Source organism: Lagopus leucura, unplaced genomic scaffold (assembly GCF_019238085.1).
Source record: "Lagopus leucura isolate 7727_CA_CO unplaced genomic scaffold, USGS_WTPT01 Super-Scaffold_100015, whole genome shotgun sequence".
Classification (NCBI taxonomy): domain Eukaryota; kingdom Metazoa; phylum Chordata; class Aves; order Galliformes; family Phasianidae; genus Lagopus; species Lagopus leucura.
The window spans coordinates 8,606,061-8,623,163 of NW_024962269.1; the positions used below are offsets into that span (position 1 = coordinate 8,606,061).

Genomic DNA, 17,103 nt, shown 5'->3' on the forward strand with positions numbered 1-17,103 from the left:
TCAGTCCATTTTTATTTAGTCACAAAAATGAATAAAGACTAAGATCCAGTTATACTGGAAAGCTAGACTAGAAACCACAAATACTGTAAGCACTTTGGTATAATATGTACAGGTTGTGCTGCCAATATCATGCCTGCATACTACAACTGATCAGGTGATTTCACTTGGTGAATTAAAGAAGTTATTGTAAGACTTGCTTTAGTATTTCTTTTTCTGTATGGAAATCATTCAGTCAAAGAAGATGCACCACAAGAACATACACAGCTTTTGTATGATGTGACTACAAATTAAATATTAAAGTGAATTTTTAAATACAATGCAAGACCAATCTTAAGTGCATAGAACATAATGCAGAATACTGTTAATTACAGGGACAAGTACAGGGGTTTTAAACATTATAACAGATACTGAACAATGTCCTCATTAAAAGAGATATGAATTAGAGTAAGCTTTCCACCATTACATAGATCAACGTGTGTTTTACATCACCAGTAAAATGAACAGTAACTGATGTATCATGAAGGATATCTACTGCATCCATTCTCTCTCTCCCTCTCAAAGGCTTGGAGTTGCACCCTCAAACTCTCAAAGTAGATTGGATTTTCACATTGTTTCCCCCTTCCCCCCACCCCCACCCCCCCCCCTTTTTTTTTTATTTTAACAAAACGTTTTGTCTTCGTGAAAGAGAAACTCAAAGTGCATTTAAATTTATTTTCTTATTTCAATGGATGCATTTACTGTAGCTTAGAAATGTCAGCTAACAGTTTTCTTACCTCCTTGCTTACTTTCTTTTTGTCTCTACTACCTTTAAGAGCCTCCCAGTTAATTAGCAACCGTGCCAAGTTAAGTGGCCTCTCCTTTTGCAAAGTAAACAGTTTCAAATTCTAAAAAAAAAAAAAAAAAAAAACCTGAAATATTGCTATCTGTATTCAAGTGAAATTCCCACTTGAAGAGTAAGGACTGCAGGATTTCAGAAAATTTGGACTCCTTTAAATTTCAAGGTACAGTAAACTGCAAATGCCACATTCAATTAATACTGCAAGACAGCTTCAGATCCAGGTGTCAGGAATGAAATAGCCCCAAAACTCTCAAGCCAACCAGAGGAAACACCACCATTGTTACAATTTCTTATACAACACAACAACCCATTTTACATGTAAACACAAAGCTCTCATTTGAAGCCCCTATTGTTGGTAAATAATACTTCACAGATATTGGAAATATATTGGTTAATGACTCCATATCTCCTCCATTTCAAGGCTCCTTTCTCTTCCTTACAGAAGCTCTAGCTATTTCATATCAAACCAAACAATTGCACAAGAACTACAGCACCAAGCTTTGCTAAATGAAACTGCTGGAGAGCACACACACAGGAGAAAAGAATTTGACCATGGTTGTTGAGTGTACTGGAAGTCAAATGTGTTTAAATGAAGGTAACACATTCCTTAATTGAAATGATTAATTCCTGGAAGAAAAAAAAAAAAACCAACTGGATGAGCATGGTCACTGTAGGCTAGTTGGTGACCCAGCCAGACTTTTGTGTAGATTAGGGTTTTGACTGTGCCTGTTCCGACTGCGAACAGACGAAAACATAGTGTTGCAACCTGGGATTTTGCATTTGTGGAGCTGGCGGAGATGCACAGTTTTGTAGTGAGCCCTAAAAGTTCCCTTATTACTGTAAGTTTTTTGACATATGTGACAAGTTATTGGCAAACTGGAAGGTAAATTTATGAAGCTCTGATCAGCTTTCTCAATTAAATTACAGTCTTGGTAGAGTTCTTCACTGGGCATTAGGCTGGATCCTTCACAGCTTTCATCACTATCATCCAAGGGCATGGTGCACACTTCGCTTCCTCCATCAGAATCCCAAGAAGAATGAGCACTGCTCTCAGATTTAATGCTGGAAGTAGTGCTTAGATCCAGAACACCTCCATCATTCAATGGATCGTATCCGTAACTCTCAGAACAGGGTTCTCTAATTTTGCTCACTGGAAAAACCAAGCTGCCTGTTCTGTTCATTCCTTTGAAGATTACCGAAGTATGTCCAACATGCTGTTTTAAAGAGACATCTTGACAAAACTCCTTAGCCATGTCTTTCAAGAGGTATGTTGCATTGAAATGGTTGTTGAATTCCAGTGTATCTTTAGTCAGAAGCTTATGATGAAGATTTAGGTTTGAACTATGTCTAAAAGAACAAAGACAAGCTTAGCAAGAAAGTGTTTTGCCTCACTTAACAGTGGTTTCATAAGGATCATTAACAAAGAGAAAAATCAATATTTAGTAGCATGCAAGAACTGTATGCTTCTCATTTGAAGAACTGCCATAGAGGAGTGCACATGGATGATTTATACATATGACTGGCTATCTGAAATTGCTTATACTGGTATATATCAGAAATAACTCTACAGAAATCAATGTTTTCAATTCTGTCCTGCATTGTGGATAGCTGTTCACTCCACTAGATCTACTGCTGGGCCTAAAAGAGTTGGTGAACAGACTAAAGAATTCCAGGTGCCGAACTGAGCTCAGAAAATGGACTCAGGGTAAGACAAAAATGCAATCCTTCCCCAGTGGACAAAGCGGGAAAGGAGTGATACTTGAGACTGCAAAATATATTGATGATTTTAAGGACTGTAGCCATGTACCAAGAGGCAGCTACACACACCAGTACAGAGCTTTTACTTGAAAGGACTTTTTCTTGAATGAGGGGACATTGCGTTTCACACAACTTCCAGTTTTTGAATGGGCATCTCTGGATTCATTTTACAACCACCAAAACAAAATCACTACTTTTCATTGTATATATCATCAAGCGGCTCACTGGGAACTTCCAGACTCTGTTTAGAAGATTGAATTTATTTCAAGACAGGGAGAACATTCATTTTCCCTTGCCATCACCTAACTCAGCTTCATCCAAAGTATACCAAAGGACAAAGATACTTTTCACCTGCATTTACAGCGCTGTATGTTAAAAAAGAAGCTTTTGCAAAGTTGTTTCAAATAATTGCTCCTTTGCACAAAGCTTATAAATTTCCTTGTAGATTGACTTTTGTGCCCCTTTTGAAAAGTTAACTGCTTATTTACTTTATTAAGTGAATCATCTTCTAAAAAACAAAACAAAACAAAAAGCACCAACGAACAGAAATTAACTGAATATATTGGTATGGGAAGGAATTTGTGGCATGTGAATGCAAATTTTACTGCTGGCCTTCTTTCCTGTGGCCCATATCACAATTAGCGTGGAGAGGAATTCACATCTGGGAAGATGCAGGCAGCAGACCAGGGTATGAAGCCCTGCCAGCAGCAGATGGATCTGTACAGCTCACATGCAGCGGCCAGTCCTCAAAGACTGGCTCGTCCTTTCTGGACTACATCAGCTGGCTCCAGCACTCCTAGCAGATTACAGACAATCTAAACCTTGTGTCACTCTGAACTACTATCCAGGCACACTTTCTGCAGTCAAGATCTGCTATAACACTGTTATAGAAGTGTTAGAAAACTTACAAGGCTTAGTCCCACTTTAAACAGAACTGTTATCTACCACTTCTCAATTCAGATACATAACTGACAGACAACAGTAAAACTTCAGTTCTTGTTTCTCAGCCTATGGGCAAAATAGACTGAAATAAAATGACTAACAGCAACACAATACTGCAGCTAACAGTAAACTGAATGTGGCTCGTTATTGTTCAGGGTTTAGTATGCAATTTCACATTAAAGCACTACCAACACACACGAGACAGCATTACTTTGACTAGCAATGCGTAAGGTTGATTTTGCACTGACATAGAGTAATCTATCTTTTATTATAGGATTTCTCCAACGAGGTTGTTTGAAATCCTTGTGTAATGGAAGGACAAGTGTAAGTGAAGATTTCCTGAATTGATCTCATTGCTCTTTCATTTAAAAAAATACTGCATACAATTTAAAATACGCATGGAAGTACGCATTGAACATATAAGTCCACATATGCACCTACAGGAAAATAGCTGAATTCATACCCTCGTGGCTTTCCCTTTATGTTCTAAAGTATTCTCGCAACTATTGAAGACTTTATCAGCTGTGAAATTTTCATGGCTTTATTTAATACCTTGTAGTCTAGTGGAAAGGAAATGTTTCTTTCAATGGATTTTCACTTCATGAATGTTCTGATAAGTTATCGTACCTGTTATATGAGGATACACAGAAAATCTTTGCAGGCTCCATTCCTCCAACACTCATTTTAATTTCAAATTAGGCTCCATTGTGATGGTAAAATAAATACAATTTTGTTTATAATTTCTTACCTGTCTCGACTTCTACGAGAAGGGAAAGCAGCGTTACAGCCCTCAACTGTGCAAATATGCATTTCTTTGAGATGTACATTTTTAAAATGCATTTTTACACTGTAAGGGTTTTTAAAAGTCTTCTTACAGATGTCACAATGAAAGCGGCTTTCTTCCTTCTGAATCCCTAGTGCATGTTGGCTGACATGATCCATATCTTTAGAGTCTTCAAAACAAGCAATGGCAGCACCCCTGTTTGACAAAGTGCTGAAAAAGCCCCCGGTCAGCAAGTGATGTTGTAATTCAGGGCAGTCATCTTTAGAAATCCTGCGTTTTGACTGCTCTTTAACATATATGGGGGATTCAGTCATTGGTTTTATAACATCATTTTGGTGGTGTATTGGATCTTCGTATACAATCTCATGGGAAACTATTTTTAATGGTTGATTCTCTTCTGGTTTAACCTCTTTCTCACAGTGATGTAATTCATTCTCAGAGATATCCTTGATGTATTGGTTATCTGGCGCAAAGACAGATTCAAAATACTTTGGGCCCTCCACCCCAGAGACAGATTTCCATGAATTACCTGAATGGGGGTGATTTTCCACCCTGCCGGACACCTGCTTCTCTATCTTATGCTCACAGGACTCAAGCTCTCCATCGCTTACCACTTGCAGACGTGTATCATCTTCAGAACTGGCAACATCACTACTTTCATGAGGCGTTTCAACAACTTCTTTCTCTATCTTAATAGGCATGCTTGATTTACGGGATTTCTTCTTGGGTAGCACATCAAATGGCAATTCGTTTGAAATAAGCTGCTCAGGTATTGAGGAAGAAACAAGGGGCAGAGAAGGAAGAGTACCTGGAGTATTAGCCAGCTCAGCTGGTGTAACTGGACTACGATAGAAAGGAAGAACAGGCTGTACTGTTTTCAGATTTGGAAAGAGGACACCATTCTGTCCAATACTGGGAAATCCAGCCTGGCCCTTTGCATCTGTACAAGAGCTGGCATAACTGGTAATTGTTCTGCTATCCGGAGCTAGAATCGTAAATTCTGTCCTTTTACTATCTCCAGGTCCAGCAATTGTCAAACCGTTTCTTAGATCTTTGTCCCTGTTGTTTCTGTTCATCGGCATATGGAGTCTGGGGTTAGGATTCGCACTATGACGATTTCGACTACGCAAGGAGCTAAATACCATATTGCAGCCCTCGATTGTACATTTGTGCTTTATCTTCAGATGAACAGCATTATAGTGTATTTTCAAAGTACCCTTGTCATAAAACGTCTTTTCACATGCAGTGCAGAAAACACGCCCTTTTCTCGGCCCAGTGCCATTTTTTTCAACAGATTTCATTTTGGTTTCTGGAGAGAGTGATGTCATTTCAAGCTTTGCTGCTGCGTTATGTGAACTCGAATCGCTTAAAAGGGCATCATCTTCTGTTTTAGTGGTGACATCTGGACCATTTATGATCCTCTCATTTTCAACTTGAAATGGCGCAGAACTAGAAGTTAGGAAGCTGCTTTCAGTAAAAGGTAGGTGGATATCTTGTTTAGTTTCACTGCTATGGTCTTGACCCTGCTCAATCAAGTGTCTTTCTGGTGGTGAACCTATTAAAGGTGGAGGCACTGGACTGAAAAACTGGAATGGCAGCATGAAAGCCATGCTATTCACAATATTCTCAAAGGGATGAATGTTGGTGGGGCTCATTTTGTCCAAGGAAGCTGAAAAATTAGGGCTATGTTGATTGCAGCTCTCTATGAATGCCCTAATATCCAAATTAGCAGTAGGTGGTGGTATTATAATTGATTGCCCTTCTTTCTCCTGAATTGCCATTAACTCTACAATGGACTTAGTTTCTCCAAAACGAAGAAATTGCTGCAAAGTAGCCAGTTCTTCATCGTTGGTCATTATGCTCCAGTGATCCAGAACCTTTCCTGAAGCATCCTACAGCAAAACAAACAAACAAACAAATAAAAATTAATTAGTGAAATAGGAAAAAAGAAAACCCCTTCCCCCCTTCTCCCCCAATCTCCCCCCACAGACTAGAAACTCTTCAGCAAAATCATGAAATTACTCTATTTAACAAGAGATTAATAGTAATTCTGTGATATTTTCTTCAAATTTTACCACATTGGCTTTATTATTTCTTTCTGAACTAATAGTAATACTTTCCAATAAACTGCTCTTTTTCCACAAAAATTAAGACACATCATTTGAACAACAGCATTCTCAAACTATAGACAGCAGAGATGGAGCAATCAGATCAAGATTTAGCTCCTCATTTAAGTCAAGTACTCTTTAATTGCAAGTTTAATAATCTTCCAAGTAACTAAGATCAGAGAACAAATGAACCTGTATTGATCTATTGCCAGTGTTCACAGAGCACAGCTGTAATTACACTGGAGTGTTGGAGTTCTTTCAAACTCTAGCTATGCCTAACTTTTCCCAATAACTACAATAAATATTTTATCACAGAACATGTATTTGATGGCCTACTGAGATTTTTCACAGTGCATGTAAGAGTTTCTAAGATGATGAAGAACGTAACATTATAAATTTTTCATGTGGTAGAGGTTCAAGGTAATTGATTCCATATTTTTAATCCTAACACTAAAAAGCAAGATTATCAAGACCATTAAATATTGATTCGTGTCATAATGTAAGATCATCATATTACTTTACATAAAAGGTAACTTCCATAGTAGCAAGGACTAACATCAGGGTAAGCACACAGGGCCCAATTTATCCTTGATGCAGCTCCAGTAAGCTCAGGAGCACCACATCAGTGATGAAGATCGTCCCCTGTGCTTGAAATGATGGCAAGTTTATTTGTCAGTGTATTATTCTGCCATATTAAAGTAAACTTACTGGTTAAATAATATTTTGAGTAAATTTGGAAGCCTTTCCCAGTAACCTTCCCCCTCCCCCCCTTATTTATTTATTTATTTTGCTCCTTAGTTTCCTTTTATTGATAGATTTGAGCAAAGAGGAAAGATTTCAGTTAGGCTTAAGTAAGAGGAGAGCAATGACCAAAAACTAACCCCTCCTTTTCTGGTGCTACTCTTCTACAAATCTATTGCCTTTCAGATGTACTACATGGTTAGCACATTGTGAGCTAGTGAAAATATCAAGCTAGAAAATATTCTGAAACATGACTCAATTATCATAGTTACATTTAAAAAAACCCTCTTAATGCAATACCTGCAGCACATATCCACGTATATAATCCTGTAGTGTCCAATCCAGAGCATGGAGAATCTGTATCACCTCTTCCTGCTTCAGGACACTGAAAAGCCGATCTAGCAGAATTTTAAGGCGCACGGGAATAGCTTGGGTTCCATACAGCATGAGGCTACTGATATCAAAGACAACATTGGATTGAACTATTTCCACCTGGCTTGATGGATAGAGGTTGGGAATCCTTAATTTGCTCAGGGCTGTAAATAAAATCGTAAAACATAAGTAAACACAAGTAACAAGTGGTATGAAACTGAATGTAAAGACTATTGAGGAAGGCAGTACAACACGCAATAAAACAACACGTGAGGAAAGGTGTAGAATGTTTTATATAGGTTGTAAGAATAAGTATTACCATGTGCTACCCATCCATGGCGGCATTGGTCACATTGTCGCTGATTTATTTTCCCAGGTTTGAAACACTGACAACTACAGCTCACCAGAGTGCATCGGATAGCCTGCAAATCAATTGAAAGGTTGATATGTAATGGATAAGCACCATCTAGCTATACACATTACACCAAGACAAGCCTAATATATATGTAAGTTCATACAAGCTCATTCCTATTAACATGCAATATAATTAGTCCAGGCAAAACCTGCATTTAAACAGAGGTAGTATTGAAAGAAGAAAATTGGTCACCAGCTAAAGCACTGGAATGTGATGATAGTAAAGTATTTAGTGATATACCTAGCAACACTCCTGAGGATCTGCTTAGGCTGATGCACCTTTATAGCAAAAAGAAACTTTCCTGGGACATTTGTCTAAGATACGATCTTCATGTAAGCATCGCTTTTTTCATGAAAGCTTGAAAAGGACACACAGATGAGAGTTTTGCTGAATCTCTATAATTACAACAAATGAAGTGCTAATGAGCAATATTAGCTCTGCAGTGATACAACTCCTCATAGCCAGCAGTATCCACGTAGAATACGTGCATCCTGTCGTGCAGAAGTTCACTGACTTTTCCCAGTCATAGATTTCATCAAAAAGCACTCCCATCTCCTCAAAAATGATACTCTTACATTTTGCAGGGAAACGCTCGAAAGATAACAGGCAAAAGAGAACACACAAATAGCAATCAATTGCACTTCTCAATTTGTGCATCACTTTATCACCAAGATCATATATAATACAAATCAAAATAGTAGTCAAAAATTCCTAATCAACAAGGCAGCACAAGCTTGCTTCCTGGTATTTATGCTTTCTTCTGTACATGCCCATCTGCTGCAGAAGGCAGATACAACTTGGTGGTTCGTGTTAAAGCTCCATAGGCACTGCCACAGACCAAAGCATTTGTATGACTCTGTAACACTTAGATCTGAAAGGAATATTTATTGAGGGTGGAAAAGAAAAGACATTAATGTACAGAAGGTCTGAACTGGAATACAAGAAATATTAGATTACGTGATTGCAACATGCGCATGAATTTTTCTGTTCTTAAAACAAAATGGTTTCCATCTCAAAGTACAGAGAAGCAATATGAAGTAAGGCTAAGTTAAGCCTACTACTGGCTGCTGCTCAGACCTCCTTCGGTCTTATGCAAAGTGGGATCTTCCACTACTGAGTAATATCCAAGAAAATGCAAAAACAGGATTCAAAGGAAAAAAGTGACATCTTTTCCTCAGTGCTGGTATCCCCACACTAGCACTTCTGGCAAATGTACAAAGCAGCAAGTTTTTGGACAATCATGGTACAAAAGATGGAGATAGGAAATGCTTAAAATAAAGAGGGCATGGAAGAAAGGTGGTTTGAGCAGCGAGAAAATGGAGAATGAGGCTGGCTCAGGACAGAGGAGTGTACTACATAAAACAGTCTTCTATAAACAAGCATGTGCAGGAGATGGAATTCCTACTGCTTTACATGACAGCCTGGAATTTTCAAGTCTTGGTTGCTCACTTATCAAGGACTTAGCTTACAAGCACATCTTGATACCGAGACTCATCTTTATTTGAAGGATTGGAACAAGTGGCAACAGTGCTATTGAAATCTCTGAATCGTTTTGCCTTTAATCTTTTAAAGGAGTCATTGCAAAATACTGAATTCTTGAGAAAAGCTCTGTGCTCCCCATGAAGTCATAAAATACGCATCAATACCCTACACAGTGTGAATTGCTTCACTTTAATAGAGGATGCATTTTCATTTAGATGCTAAAATCCCTTAATATAACAATAAAAAGCCACAAATATCTTATGGAAAGGTCAAAAAAAGAGGCATGGTTTTCTGATGATTCATTTCTATCACAAAACACCAAACAATAACACAGTCTAATTCTTCTACTTCCGTAATACAGAATGTTCTGTGACTTGCACAAACTGAACTCCTTCCACAGCCCATCCCGCTGGGTTCAGTAAGCTGAATTCCACACATGCATCTTTTGCATTTGTAGACAGAACTACAAAAGCTCACATCCTACAACAGAAATAGATACGAGGAAAAAAGCTGTATGGTATGTGTGCTTGTCCTCCTGTCTTCCTCTATAGGTGTAAAAGATTTTACGTGTTAAAAGGGGTGCATTTTGTTTTACATGTGGGAAAGGAGCAATCAGACAGGGAGCATCATCCTCCTTATATTCAAAGTGCGGAATGAAGCCCTCCTCAAATCAATATATTAAAGCTTCTGGACGCCACTCTTCGATGTGGTTAGCTTGCATACTGTGAACATATCAGAACACCCCTAAATCAGTATCTGTTGCTGACTTAATAAAAAAAATTACTCATAAGAATCCTCAAGAGGAAATAAATGTCATTTTCAAGTTGGTATTGGTAGCATTTCCCATCATTCGTGGTTATTAGAGTCTGTTGCCTAAAACTTTTCCAGCAGCATCTGCAATAACACAGTCACAGAACAGAACACGGAAAAATTAACTTTTAAAACAATCTGCGAGTCACAACTTCAAATCTTTGCTCACTGCTCAACTTAAAAAGGCACTTCTAAAAGATGCATTTTGATTATCTCCCAAATCAACTTAGATCAGAGTTTAATGAACGAAAACATAACAAATCCATGAGATCAAAATGCTTGTCTTTTGCATGTTAATCCTGTTATCCTTAGTATGCCTAGTCTAAGGTGCTGTAATTATATCGAGTCTTTTAACGAGCTTTATTTTCCCAGCACGTGGAACATACACACAATTTCAGTCTGCAGAACAAAGGAAAAACTTTCTACACTGTAAAGCTTCAAAATCATAATTAAAGGATTGGATATGTAAAGGGAAATTAAAGTGGAAAGTTTTTTTCTGCAGCCCTTTCATTCAGGGCTATTATTTCATTTCTTTTTCCAGAAACATAGAGCAGATATTAATGTTAATAGAAATAAAAATAAAAATCTTCTGCTATCCTCAAGGATGTTGCTATTGTCTTCCAGCCCCTCTCCCTACCAGAAGGATTTCTCCAAACCCATCATTATAGTGACATTACTACTTTTCTTTTCTTGCATTGAAATTCCGATCAAATTTTCTGTGATTTTAGCAGCAAGGCTGTGAGAAGCTGAACCTTGGATTTTTAATGCAGGTGACTCTTAATTAAGAGAGATTAACCATTAAACCAGCCACCAAAAACCATCTAACTGCTCATAACCGAATAAGAAATCTTAGCCCTCCACTGCCTGAAAGTCATGACTGCTGACTTTTTCTTTTTTTTTTTTCCTTCCAGATATTGATGTAGTTTCAATTGTGCTTCAAAAGTTACCAAACATTTCTTTTCAACCCACTCTCAGCCTTCATGGCTGAAGAAAAGCACAAGATAATGGGACAAGTTCATTCTGATTCTTGCTAAAGAATCAGGCTTAATTTCAGAAAATACATCTGTGATCATCTATGCATTTTTGAAGCCCTTGTGGACATACGCTCACTTGCGATCGCAGTGTACTAACAACAGGCTGAAAACTGTGCAGTAAGAGAAGAAGGGCAAGAGGAGTGTTTGTGATTACCCAAAGATGCAGAGGAATAACTGTATCAAACCTCATTCCATGTTCAATGGAATCTAGTTTGACAGCTCTTCAGCATGGGAAACAAATTAAAGAGTAAATAATCCTGCAGATGCCGTCAGGCCTGAGCCATGGATCCCAGCCCACACTGGGACACAGGCTGGCTTTGCACACAGGAACCAAGGAATGGCAGAGCAAATCCCAGCTCCTCTGAGTACCACCCCACACCAGCGGTGCACAGGTCAGCACCCTGCCTTGCTCCTGTCACTCAGGGAAACCTCTTCTTCTCTTTGTATAAAAGCGATCGCTTGCTTTAGAAATGGCTTCTCAGATTGCTGCTGTCCCATGAAAAGCAGCAGAGCTTCACAGCTGCACGCTGCAGATGAACTATGAAATGGTGCCCCCAGTGCTGCCTCACGGACATTTCTTGCAACTAGGAATTAGAAATTCTTAGTTTAAAGTGCAAGTTTGGAGAAAAAGGGTATAATTACATGAACACAAATGTGTGAGAGCAGCTTTCCTTATGTGGGATGTAACACTAAGAATTTTTCATGTCATCATGGAGGGTTTCTAGCAACAGGCAGCATCTCTTACAACCACCTCACCTAATTGTCCCAGATGAATTTATCCCACTGTCCATTCCTTTGCCAGACAGCTTTAGCCACTTCCCTGGATATCTACTGCACAGATAAGTCCGTCTGTAAGTTCTGTCATGATTTAAAGCAAGTTTTCAATCTACATTTTGTCCATTTTACAAGCCTCCCTGCAGCACATCAATAGTTTTTCATTTCACCTGTCCCACAGATACTCGCAACCTTCAGCCTGCCTACTCTGCAGTATGTGTTTAGTCCTCATGGCTCTCCATGACAGACTTTGGTTTCTGCTCCTTTGTTGAGCTCCCTGCAGTTGGTTCAAATTATATGTTCCATCACAATCACAAAAGTTGGTGTGGTGCTCTAGATGGTGTAAAATCATAAATCAGTTATTGCAGGCTTAGCCCAACCCCTAAACCTAATAGTTCTGCATACTGATGTTAGAGCTTAGCATAAGCATCTTTTGTTCCTTGAAGATTCTAAGGCACTCCAACTTGAGGCAGGCCACAGCTCCCAGCTGCCCAGGGGGAGGCACAAAGGGCCATGCAGCACCTTAGGCTGTAGCCACTTCTCCTGACATGCTCACCTCAAAGAGGTGCCTGGATGGAAGCCCTTCCCTGCAAGAAAGCAGAGTGGGAAGGATACACACAGAATGGTGTTCACTGAGTGGTAACGCACATACGCAGGTCCAACAGTGAGGACAAGCTGAGGGCTACCTGCCCCGTGCCACAACCTGCACATGTTCAGCTCATTTCTGTGTGTTCAGTTTCATGCTATTGTGTGCTTAAGGCTATCAGGTATGGCTGAGGACAAAGCTGTACTGGTAAATCACGCACTGATTAACCAACACACCACTGATATTATTCATCACTGCCATCTTTGAAAGCCTTACACTTTGAAACAGGAGATTTTCCATTCACAGCACATTTATGCCAACTGCAAGTACTTCTGGTTGTTGCAAGTTCTGCTGTCTCTTTACTCAAGCTTAAAAATACTTGAGACTAAAATAAATGAACCTATGAAGTTATTAAAATGAGGGAGAGGTGCCTAGAGGATGTCTGATTGTATCGGACTGAATGCCGCGCAAACTATTTCCACATTCTTATCTCACAAGAGATATTCCTTATAATGTAACAGTGCTGTTAATATTGTGTTTTATAAAATAACTCTAAGCAGCAACAAACATTTCTCACGAGAAGAAAACAGGCCTTACTGTTTGCTGCACTCAGAGAGCATCTGATATTTTGCATATTTGGAACTTTCAATTAACTAGAGAAAAATTTGATGTGGATGTGACAGAGTAAACAGCACTGACCAAATAGCTCCAACCTTCTCCACTAACAAGCACACTCTATGCCAGCCCCAGATGATTCATTTGGCAAACTGCTTATTAGTAAAATAATTTAACAAAATTCTTGTCTCCTGCGTAAGAGACTAACTGGGTAGAGATGGGAAAGACAGAGATGGGCCACAACTTGCCTCTCCCAGCTCCACTGCACATGAAGTCACACTCGTAATGGAGCGCCTAAATTAGTGATGGCCCCTCAGTAAGCAGGCTGGGTGCTTCTGCTAGGTACGAGAGCCTCCAAATACCTGGACAAACCCCTTTTGTTTCACAGGCCCAGCACAGACTGCGGAGTCAAACTTAACACCTTATTGTGCTGAATGCTTTGCCTGGTGCTGATACCACCGCGCTCCCACTTACACTTTTTCGGTGGGGAGACTCCATTAGGATTTTTTCTCCTGAAGGAACACAAAGGCCACAAGTTTGAACATATTTTCTAGACAAGACCACAGAATACATCCCATTAATTATCAGGATCCTTATGTATATACCCATAATGTTTATTTGGGGTCAGATGCCAAAACCTGACCTCCTTTTAAACAGCCCCAGCCTAAGCATACAAGGAAGCAGAGTGCAAGCCAGGTTCTGCAGCAAGTTGTATTGCCACCTCTCTTTGTGGAGCTCAAGAAGCAATTTTTGGCTAGAATGGGACCAAACTTCCCTCTTGCAGGTATTGTCTAGCACCCTGAATTGAAAACATGCAATTGTCCTTGACACGACAGACAAAAAATAATCTTCAGAACTGGCCAAAAGGTGGTGGGGCAGAGAGAAACAGCTTGGTGAGACGGCATTGAAATTAGCTGATACTTTTGTGAAATGGCAGCACTCTTAAATCAAGCATGTTTTGGATTTAACAGAGTTTTAGCCGGTTACTGAATTATGGGCTGCTTGCCTGTGCATCACCGCTTTGTTAAAAACCATTGGGCGAATAGCTGTGATGAGAGACTGAAACAAATAAAGACTTCCAATCCCCAAGCAGACCTGGCTGAGCAGCAGCTGTGGTGCTAACAGAGAGGCGCCCTGGACAGACTGGGCAATGCAGTGAGGTGAGTAAGCAGAACGGAGATGTGTTTGAGAAAGGAGCACATTGCAAGGCCAAACTTCAATCACAGCATAACTTGCGGGATGAAAATCACTCCTCATGCATGTCACTTACCCTAAAGGGCCCCTTAGGGCACCTCTCATTAACGGTACTGTCAAAATAATTATAAGAAGAGAATGCACGTATGTGTGCGTGCACATGAACTGCTACTCTTTAAACAAAGAGCACTGGACAGCAGAGCTCCATTTTGCTGTTGAACAAGGTGCTTGTAGATACACCAGCTTACACTGCAATTAATCTCACTTGTTAACAACAGGTGTGTTGAAAGACAGCTTGGTCAAACTGGGAAATACATTTAGCTCTCCTTTTCTTTTGCTGTTCAATTAGGAAAACATAACGAGACATACAAATTGCAGAACCAAACATGTCACACCATCATTATCTTACAGTTGTGATTTACATTTGGATCTGAAATAAACTACAGTGCTACGCTTCCTGCAGTGCACCTGCCAAGACTGTGTAGATCACAAACCCTTACGTTTTGCTGACTATTAAACAGTATTTATCAATAGAATCCCAACTTTCTTTTCGATAAACTTACAGAAAAATCATTCATGTCAGTGTATTTCAGAAATGAACAACAGATTGCTGCAGATTGATGAGAAATTCTGCATATGTTTTAGGGGTAAGGATGGATCCCCAAATAGAAATGGTGTGAAAGCTGTTATAAAACACTACATGTTATTTAACCTAGCAAGTATCTCACGCACATACTTCTTACTCATATCAACATGCCATGCAACCCATGTTAAATGCTGAACCTACAGATGCGTCCAGGAACTGAAGCTTAATGAAATATTTAATACCAAGCCTCACATTAACAAGAAGCATTACAAAGATATATGCACAAGTATTGGAGAAATTGAGAGTATCTGTGAAAATGAACTGTAAGTAAACCCTTTAAAATATGCCTTTATCTGTTAAGAGAATTTAGAATGTCGTGCAGATGCAATGTGGGTGAATTAATGTTTCAAAGACCATCCCAATGTGTACAGCTCGTCACAGTGCTGCTCAAGCCTTAGAGCCATAAAGTAACACGCTCAAAGTCTTCCCTTCTGTGTTACAGACAGAAGAGACAGGTTAGAGAATAAAAGTAACAGCACTGCACGATATTTGTTGTAATGCAATTTCATTTTGTGCAGTTTCATAAATTTTAAACTCAGTGTTTGTACTCACAGGCTTGGCTCTGTCTGTAGTCCTACAGTTACACAATATTTTACACAACAGCACAGTTCCACTGGTAATTTCACAATTTAAAACTTCATATTCCTTTGTACGGAATGCAGGTGTGAAAAATTAAAATGGCTTTCTGACACTGACATTAACTTCAATAGGTAACAAAAAATTTCTGACTTCAGATTTGACCTACAGCCCATTATGAGCGAGGAACAGTTATTCTCCTCCCTCAAAATAATTGACTTTGAGCTTGATGATTGAAGTTTCAGCCCCAGTAATATATACTTATGTATTTAGATATTGATTGGCAAAAAGTAACTAGAACTCAGGGATGTAGTTTTTCAAACTTGAGCTGTACCATCTGCTTGGGACAAAACCGCTGGCAGCGCGGTGCATACAGCTGGCACTTACTGCACTACCGAAGCCATGAAGGGCAGGAGATGACCCAAAGGGCCAAACCCAACAGCTTTTGTCGACTGCATTTTGTGGGGGTTTTGCTGGAATAACGAATTCAGGATCAGTACCTGACTTTCAGCTCAAATCTGCATAGAAATACTTAACCCTGACACAAAACATGAAAGGTGCTTTGAGAACATGAACGCGTAGCAAGAAGTGTAATCTGAGGAACAGAAATGTTCTTTAATTTGTTTATCAGAAATATATTTACTTCTGGACTCCGCATTACTGAAAGCAAAACTAAATGACTGACTTGCCTGATTGGAAATAGAATGCCATGCTCAATACTGCAGGAACTGTATTTCAACGCTAACATGAACAGTAAAGAAGCTGAAGTTGACATATTTGGTATAAAAAGCCCAACTTTTGCTGCAGCCTAAGAGTGCACAATTTGATATCAGCTACAGAGAGCCCATGAAATGGCCCAAAATTTGGAATAATTTTTCCTGTTCACGACAACGTCGCTCTCCTGCAGGTCTGGATATGTTTGCAGATACCATTCTCTTTATGGTTCTAAATAGGCTGAAGATGGTTCAGCAGTTCAAAGACTTAGCAGAACAATTTTTAAAATCAATCAAGCAAAACTCTTACAGTAGATGTGACCTAAGAGAATCTTCCATAACATGAGATACCTTTTGCTTGGTCACTTCTGTTAAAATAAGCTTTGTCCAAATAAGCTGCTGAAAACTCCAAATTTGGATTCAAACAGAAATGCAGAATTATATTGATATTAAAAAAGATGAAAATCCAAATTTATTACTATTACATAGGTAATTGTAAGAACGTATCACATAATATTGCATCCTGGAAAGCCAATATTTTCCCGATTTCAGTAAAAGAAGAAATGAGAAAGGAATTCTTCAGTGTATTTTGTTCTAACGGCCAGAACAAAGGAAAGCAACGCACGTTGTAAGCAGTTAAAAACAACGCAATCCTACTTTGCGGCACAACCTGCAGCGAGGCTGCCCACCTCACATTCCCCGAGCAGAGAATGAG

At 39.2% G+C, this 17,103-nt stretch overlaps 1 protein-coding gene across 1 annotated transcript in view; it reads right to left on the bottom strand.

The window, feature by feature from the left end:
- Nucleotides 1-924: 924 nt before the first annotated feature.
- Nucleotides 925-17,103, bottom strand: part of BNC1 (basonuclin 1) — a 69,153-nt gene continuing 52,974 nt past the window's right edge. Inside the window, exons 2-5 of the mRNA XM_042876044.1 lie at nt 7,863-7,965; nt 7,472-7,707; nt 4,287-6,214; nt 925-2,185 (exon numbers count right to left, since the gene is read on the bottom strand). Coding sequence (XP_042731978.1) covers nt 1,504-2,185; nt 4,287-6,214; nt 7,472-7,707; nt 7,863-7,965 — 2,949 coding nt within the window. The 3' untranslated portion in view covers nt 925-1,503. The remainder of the gene's footprint in view (nt 2,186-4,286; nt 6,215-7,471; nt 7,708-7,862; nt 7,966-17,103) is intronic.